The sequence below is a fragment of the Corvus brachyrhynchos genome, unplaced genomic scaffold, assembly GCF_000691975.1.
Source record: "Corvus brachyrhynchos isolate BGI_N302 unplaced genomic scaffold, ASM69197v1 scaffold32, whole genome shotgun sequence".
NCBI lineage: Eukaryota > Metazoa > Chordata > Aves > Passeriformes > Corvidae > Corvus > Corvus brachyrhynchos.
Window position 1 is genome coordinate 5,199,922 of NW_008237919.1, and position 7,956 is coordinate 5,207,877.

The 7,956-nt window shown below is 33.7% G+C and overlaps 1 protein-coding gene across 1 annotated transcript; it reads right to left on the bottom strand.

The window, feature by feature from the left end:
- Window positions 1-1,735: 1,735 nt before the first annotated feature.
- Window positions 1,736-7,360, bottom strand: YAF2 (YY1 associated factor 2). Its single transcript, XM_008632864.2, has 3 exons — window positions 7,335-7,360; window positions 6,749-6,964; window positions 1,736-4,146 (listed from the first exon to the last, which is right to left on the bottom strand). Exons 1-3 carry the CDS (start codon window positions 7,358-7,360, stop codon window positions 3,909-3,911), a joined length of 480 nt encoding a protein of 159 aa, XP_008631086.1. The 3' UTR covers window positions 1,736-3,908.
- Between the last annotated feature and the right edge of the window lie 596 nt (window positions 7,361-7,956).

Sequence of the window (7,956 nt, forward strand, 5' to 3'; positions counted from 1 at the left end):
GGAGAAGAGCCAAATAAAGGCATGTTAGAGAAAGAAAACCCCAAACAGATACAGTTAAAGAACCCTGGACAAAAAGTACACAACACAGTTCCATGCCAAATCAATCCTGTATAACAAAGTAAAATCAATCAGCAAAATGTAGGAAACTGTCAGGCTTTTGAGACAGGAGAGAAAAAAGTAAAGAATCTAAGTTGCAAGATGTGAAGTTTAGAAGAACTGCCTAAACACTACAGTGAACCAATAGAAACAAATTCTAGAAAGTACTCTGTCTTGCATGGCTACTTGAAAATGTGCTATTCATAATATCAAAAAAAAGTAAAGTGCACAAATTATAAAATCAAACCATTTTTGAGATTTTACAATCTATGCCCCAAAACACCAAATATCTAGATAAACACATAATAGGTTAAGACTTCAGTCATATTCTTAATATCAAGACTCTTCATATCAAGAATTTTAAATTTTTAAATGTAATTTATTTATTACTACCTCCTCTGTTGGAATCAAGATTTTATATGGCATAATTCAACCTGCTACTGAGAAGAATTTTTGTTTATCTCTAATATGTAGATTTAAATTAATGAAAAGAAGAAATCAGTCTCAACTGTATATTGTTCTTTTTCTTATACCACCTATAATTAATGGCAAAGTTAGGAAGATAAGAGACTGAATTACTGTACCCTTTATCAATGAACTATTTATATTTAATTTTCCCCCATTTCTCCCCCCTTTTCCTTTCTGAAACCAGACAATCAATCAGCACATAAAGGAACTCATTTACATGGAACACTATCACACTTGTCTTTGTTGGGCCACCATTTCATTAACATCCCAGGATGTATGGCTGTTGCAGACTGGTGCATATATAGATTTAACAAATAACAGTTCTTATGCAGAGAGCAATCACAGAGAAACTTAGCTAATCAGAACACATTACAACATTAAATTTTCACTTTTTATAAATGGAGTAAAGATGCTTTTAAATATATTTACAGTTAGAAAAAAGGACTTAGGATTACTACAAGTCAAAATTATTTAGAAATTATGAAAGTGAAGTTCACTTAAATTATATTACGAACAGATTCAAATGCAGTATTTTGCTTAGAATTTGTCTATTCTGCTGTCAGTATTATCATATCCCTTTAATCACCAACAGGTAAAAACCTAACTTTGCTTAATGCTAAAACAGGCATCATTGCAATGAAACTCTGGCAACCTAATAGTTCAATTAAAACCACCTCAGCTTTTTAGATCCTGACTTCTGTTGCACCTGTAGTAGAAATTGCTCTTCAGTGTCTTGTTCCATAAAGAACAGTGAGACTTTTTGCATTCCTTTTGATAACCATACTTGTACTACATTTTTGAGATTATTCTCTAGAGACAGTTGACTCATAGTAAAATCCACTCCATCCTTCCTTTCAAACCAAACGGCTACTTAATTCTGAAGATAGAGTCCTCTTGTTGGCAGTGCTGGGTGGTTTATTCACATAAACTTAAATAAAAATACATTTCCCATTTAGTGAATTACTGGTAATAGATTATTATTTCTTTGCAAGGAATTCTGAAATGTGTTAGCATTCACTACATTTTAAATTAGAAACACATTTCATAAAACTTCTTGCAATGAGATTTACTATCCTTAAACTGCTTACTTTAAGCAGTTTCAGTTCTTTTGTAATCCATTACATCAGTATATTCTGCAAATAGTCCCACCTAAAAATAAAATATAAAAAAATAAAGTTGAGAAGCATGTATTTTTCTTTTAAAAACTAGTGTATGTTATTCTGAACATTAGCCTGGCCCCAAAAACATTTAAGAACCTTAAAAAGCATTGTTTTACAGATACTAAATTTGGCCAGGTAACAGCAATGAACAGACATCCTATTTAGTAAGATAAAGCAGAATACATAATAAACAGGTCAGTAGTTATCCATCTGAAATAGCCTATAATTAACATTTGATGTCTAAAAAGTTTAAACAGCAACACCAAGGGATGAGGTATGTATGTTCTCAGATATCACATCAGACTCTCATTTTATGCAACTAACTGTATTTCACAACTAGCATCTTACAAAATAGAACAGTACCATTGTGCCTGTAAGTACTGCATTAAAAACAGAAAAATACATTACTACAAGAAACCACCAAACATCACAATTGTCAGGGGCTACAAAAATCCATTGTTTTAAGCTGTTAAGAAGACATATCATATGTTGGTAATAATTTGGGGCTGGATTCAATACCAAGAAGGTCCATCCAACTTTCACATGGGCTTAAAAATATATTTACTTTGAATGAAAAAGAAAAGGCTCACAGGAGTGTAAGTGCACTACCTCACTAAAAGGAGCTAAATGGACTTTTGTACTGAACCAGAATATATAATTTAAAATCTATACATGAATTGTATGTATGTATCAAAACACTTATTGGTTGTAAACAAAAATGCAAAATCTGTATTCACAAAAATATTTTATTGGTAATGTTACATAATACCAGATGGTATTGTAAATAGTTCTGCTCTGTATCAGTATATTGCTAAGTGCGTAAATGTTGACCGTTTATGCCATAAAGTAGGATACTGAGTCTTTTCCAAATTATTTATGACATAATATATTCTAATAGGCCAATTTAATATTAAAGAAATTTATTCAGAAACAAAAAAAAAAAAAAAAGAATTGTTATTTCCTTATTCTTGTGCAATATCAGATATATTCCTGTACTGAAATCATAAGTGACTACGTGACACTAGAAAAATCTGGGGCAAGGAAACAGCACTAAGCAGAAATGAAAACTGCAGTTCTGTTCTTTTTAAAGCTTTTCTAAACTTTCATATTTCCAAATAGTTTTTGCCAAATGCATCACCATCTGAGGTTCAGTATTTGTTACACAACACAGAATACCAGTGTACAGCGACAATGCAGTACTTTACCTGAATTGCAAGGTTAACTAATCAATGCTTAGAATGTGTTTTCTATTTTGCTTGTAAACATTACAATAAGTGTTTTAAGTGTCAAAAAATATTGGTAAAACCATCAACATAATTCAGTAACAGTAATCTAGTAAAATGTGTCAAACATTGGCAAAAATCCATACAAATGTTTTCTTTAATAACATTTTTCCTATTTAACCACACCAAGTACCAGCAGGTGTTTTTAAGAAGATAATTATTATGAAAATTCTGTTGCAGCAATAATTGATTAAGTTGATCTTTGACTTGCATACATATAACTATGTTTCACAATTCTCAAATAATACATATTTAGGCAGCTTGAACTATGTTATAAAAATTTAAATTCAGTACATGCCAATAGTAGAGACTCCAAGAGTTGTGTTAGAATTCACTAAACTAAAAGTGAAAATGGACATACCAATAACACTGCATAATGAACATTCAAACCACATTTTCATGGCACCCTTACACATGAAGATGAAAAAGTTGGTCTGAAGATGCTTCATAACCATTTGTAGGTTGCATTTAAATTACTATAGAATCACAGAAAAAGCTGAGTTGGAAGGGACCCACAAGGATAATTGAGTCCAACTCCAGGCCCTGCACAGGACAGGCCCAGAGTCACACCATGCACCTGAGAGCATTGTCCAAACACTTCTTGAACTCTGTCAAGTTTGGTGCTGTGACCACTTCCCTGGAGAGCCTGTGCCAGTGCCCAACCACTCTCTGGGTGAGAAACCTTTTGTGGTATCTAAACTAAACCTCCCTTGACTCAGCTTCATGCTGTTATTGTTTCTACCACTGCACTTTTTTTCTTTTTTTTTTTTTTTAACTGCATCATGTCCACTCAACATATCAATTATGCATGACTAATCTGTCATGAAAATGTGGTAACAGGTGACAGAAGTTATGTATTTGCATGTTTTGAAAAGACTAAAGAAACTGGAGGAAATAAACTTTAATGAGATTCCCCATTCAGTGATGATGCTTCTCCTCTGGGTGAAGATGACCTGGACATTCCCCTCTCTGTGTTGTCAGAGCTAGACCCGCTCTGACTGTGTTGATCTGCAGAAGTAGCACTGGAAGCAGGTGGCGACTTAGTTTTCTCCTTAAAGTCTGTAATAATGACTGTCAGATCTCCAACGGTAACTTCCAAGTGCTGAGCGCTACTTCGATCCACATTTTTCAACCTTGGCCTAAATAAAGGAAATAATCATATTAAAAGCACACACACCATCTTATTATCTTGTCTCCCTCCTACTTTTTAGGAGCTCTGGAGAACAAACGTGTATATAAGATTTCTTTTTGCAACATGTATTATGTAGGAAAACAATGTACCAGAAGTATTAATGGTAGTTTCCTAGTATGTTTTACATTGAAATAGTTGAATATAACACATTACCTTCTTCTAAAACTATTTAGAACTTGACATTATGAATAATGTCACTGTGCAGCAATATGTATGTGAATGTTTTTACTTTTGAAACCCAAGTCTTTATTGTGACTATGCAAAGTTACAAATTTGATCCAAGGAAACATCCATCTCTGCAGGAGACTGAAGCAACAATTCTAAGTAGAAAATTATGCTCAGTAATGAAGATGTTGGTGTCTGTCTTTTGAATTCAACAGCACAGACAGTGTTAACTTGCAGCAGGTGTTACCTCATTTCGAAACTTCACTAGGATCACTAGTGTACTATTTGAACTGGACTTTGTGTTTACAGTATAACTCTGGTATTCCTCGCATAGGCTCTGTTCTAAATTATGCAGAGATGAGTGTTACATACAGTGTTGATAGGGTAACATCATCTAATCTTTCAATTGTTTGATTTTTCCCAACAAAAAGAACTAAAGAATAATTTTACTTACATTTTGCCATCATATTTTTGCTAGTGACAAGCATAAAGTACTTTCAATTTAGTCCTTTCCCATGATCATCATGAAAAACTGGTACCGGACAGCTGAATACATACAAGCAGTTATGAACAGCACAGTTTATTTAGTCAGTGCATTTAACTGACTCCACAGCTATCACTGGCTCAAGCTGCAATGAAATAATGACATCACATGTTCGCAGGTGTGATAGCACCAAAGCCCTAACCTTTACGCTATCATCTGAATTTGTTTGAAGTAGAATTGGTTCCCATTCACTTCAGCTGAAACAACTCATGCCTTTCCTCCACTAGAACTGAGATAGGCTTTGACATCGTGCTCCCCTGAGGCTGAAACAACATGACTGAAGCATCTCAGAAAAAACTGCAGATCTGCATCACTGGAATAGAGAGAAAACTTCAGAATTATCAACTTGTGCAAGTGCTGTGTACCTGGAGTTTATTAATTATATTAAATGTGCATGAAGATTTTTATGGTTGTTTCCAGTAATAATAGACACATTTTAAGGCAAAAAGAAAAGGATATCCTTTCCCCAAAGCATACTAAAGAAATCTGCTTAAACAAATCAAGCATTCTTAATTACTATCCTACCTAGTGAAAAAATTCTTGGAAAAATTAACTGTTTGAAGCATTAAAAAAAAATAGCAATTCTTAATGCAAGGTAATACTGGTATTTTGGTACAAGATTTTATTTTAGTTATTTTTCAAATTTCTTTACTCTTTAAAAATCACTTTTTTACTGTACATTTTTACTGTACTACTGCAATTTACCCACTAATATTTCAATTTATAATTTTTAATTGGCTTAACTAAGGCTCACTATACTAATGTCAAATGCTTCATAACTGAAGAACTTCAGCTGCATGAGGTAAGCTTGTAAATTTGAGTATTTAAAAATGAAAGAAGGAAAGGAAATAACACCTCAGTGTCCTTAATCCTAACCATGACTTTCCTAATAACTGCTCTCTCTTGACTCTCAGTCTCTCCCTTGTTCTGATCCTAATGATCCTATTTCAGGCACAACAGAAGCATCTGCTACTTCTCTGCATAACTAATCCCAAAGGATATTTCTTGGCTGGGCTATTTTGGACTGCTTCCAAAGGAAAAAAAAAAAAAAAAAAAAAAAAAAAGAAAAAAAAAATCAATACTTCCTCCCATATTTGCTTAGACTTCATGTCTTATCTATTTCTCAGCTTTTTTGGCACAGCATTCTTGCCACAATAACTTTATGCTTAGATTATGATGAATTAGGGGTTAAACCTGCTGCTTTTGTTTAGCAGTTTGCACCCTCCTTCCTCACAGCAAGATCAAGGCTTTTACAACTGCTTGTCTGTACTGCAGTATTTCATGTTTTCAGTTCTAAGAGTCTTTCAGCATCCCAGATGTAGCATAGAGACTTCTATCACTAGGTAATACACATACCTTATCCTGTCACATTAATTTATGCCCTAGTTCAGCCCTTCAAAGCTAAAGGGTTCTACAAGGCTATCAATAACCAAGTTCTTTTCCCTACTAATCTGCAGTCTGGTACTGGTTCTCTCTCCTCCCCCTATTATTTTGCATGAAAACCTGTCACTTCCACCCCCTCTCTTTTCCAGAGATTAATATCATCAATTTGCCTATCAACAGTTCTGTATGATGTGACAAATACTTCTATAACCCTTAAAACAATATCCTTAATAACCCTTAAAAAGTCTTTCTTCATTCAGCTGATCTCCATCTTCTGGCCACAACTACACACTGCAGATCTTCGCATTTTATAGACAGCCTAAACCAATGAAACTCCACACCAATATATAACCTGTTTGCCATAGCACTTAGAAAGCAGTAAAATCAAAGAACATTTTCTTATTTTTGTTTGTAAATTACATTTTACCAATACTGCAAAAGTTTCTAAATTCTTTACCTGGTTTTCTTATGACTGTTCTTTTTGCTTGTTGTTTCCTTTTCACTTTTTTCCTTTTCTACTTTGTCTTTTTTCTCTTTCTTTGATTGTGTAGGGGGCACAAATTGCTGAGGAACCTGTTGTGCAACCAGCTGAGAGACAGGTCGAGGTTTCCTGTGTGCACATATATATAGACATGCATAATGCTTAGACTTTGCAAGTCTCAAACTGTCTACACTTCAGTTATTAACATTAACTATCACTGTAAGAAGAAATATTGTTTAAACAAATCTTGCTGCTAACACTCCATTAAGATAGCATATAAAATTTAAACCCATTATAGCCTTTTGTTTCACTTACTTGCATTATCAACAAATGAGATTTCTTTTTTTTATTTTACAGGATTTAGAGACCATACTTTGCAATGTGCTCTCTTCTCCCAGCTGTCATATCCAAACAGAGAGCTCAGAGTGAGCTCCAAAAGACAATGCTTCCAGAAATTACTTTACCACCCACTCCCAGCCACTTCAAATGATGAAATGGTCTGTTCTGAGTCTACTCCAATACAGAAGTAGACAATCCATATCACAAGAAGGAAAAAGCTGACCTTTGAGGTACCAGAGCTAAAGCCATTGTTTGCCTTATAGAATAAAACTTAAGTGTTTTCAGCTCAAACAAATTCATTGCAGGCAATAATAAATCCTGTTGTGTATCATTTTTATCATGTTCACTGGAACAAAATACACTGCTAATTAATATTAGTAGGATATAGCTGTAAGAACACCTATACTTTGGAAGCTGGCAACAGAAATATATGCCCGCATTCCACCAGTATACACAGTGCAGGTTTCATTTCCAAGTTTTGATCCAAGCTAAAAACCAGTGTGAGAAGAGCAATGGCAGGCTAAAGAATTTCAACAGTTTATTATTTTTACATTTTCCAAAATATTATTTTGAAATTGATTAATTTTTAATTCTGTTTCATATTGAAATACAGTGATCCTAGTTTGAAATGAAACATTTTACTCATTCCATTGCAAGTGTATTTACTTGTTCTGTAGTTTTGAAATTAAGAAATTTCAAGTCATGATATATAAAAAAGGTTCTGTTATTAAGACTTTGAAGATGTAAATTTCTTCTCCGAAAGAATGCTTGCCCTGCCAAGCTCTTGGGTTTTGTTAGTTGGATTGTGATGTTAGGTTTTTTAAAATAGAAAAAGCACAAATTAT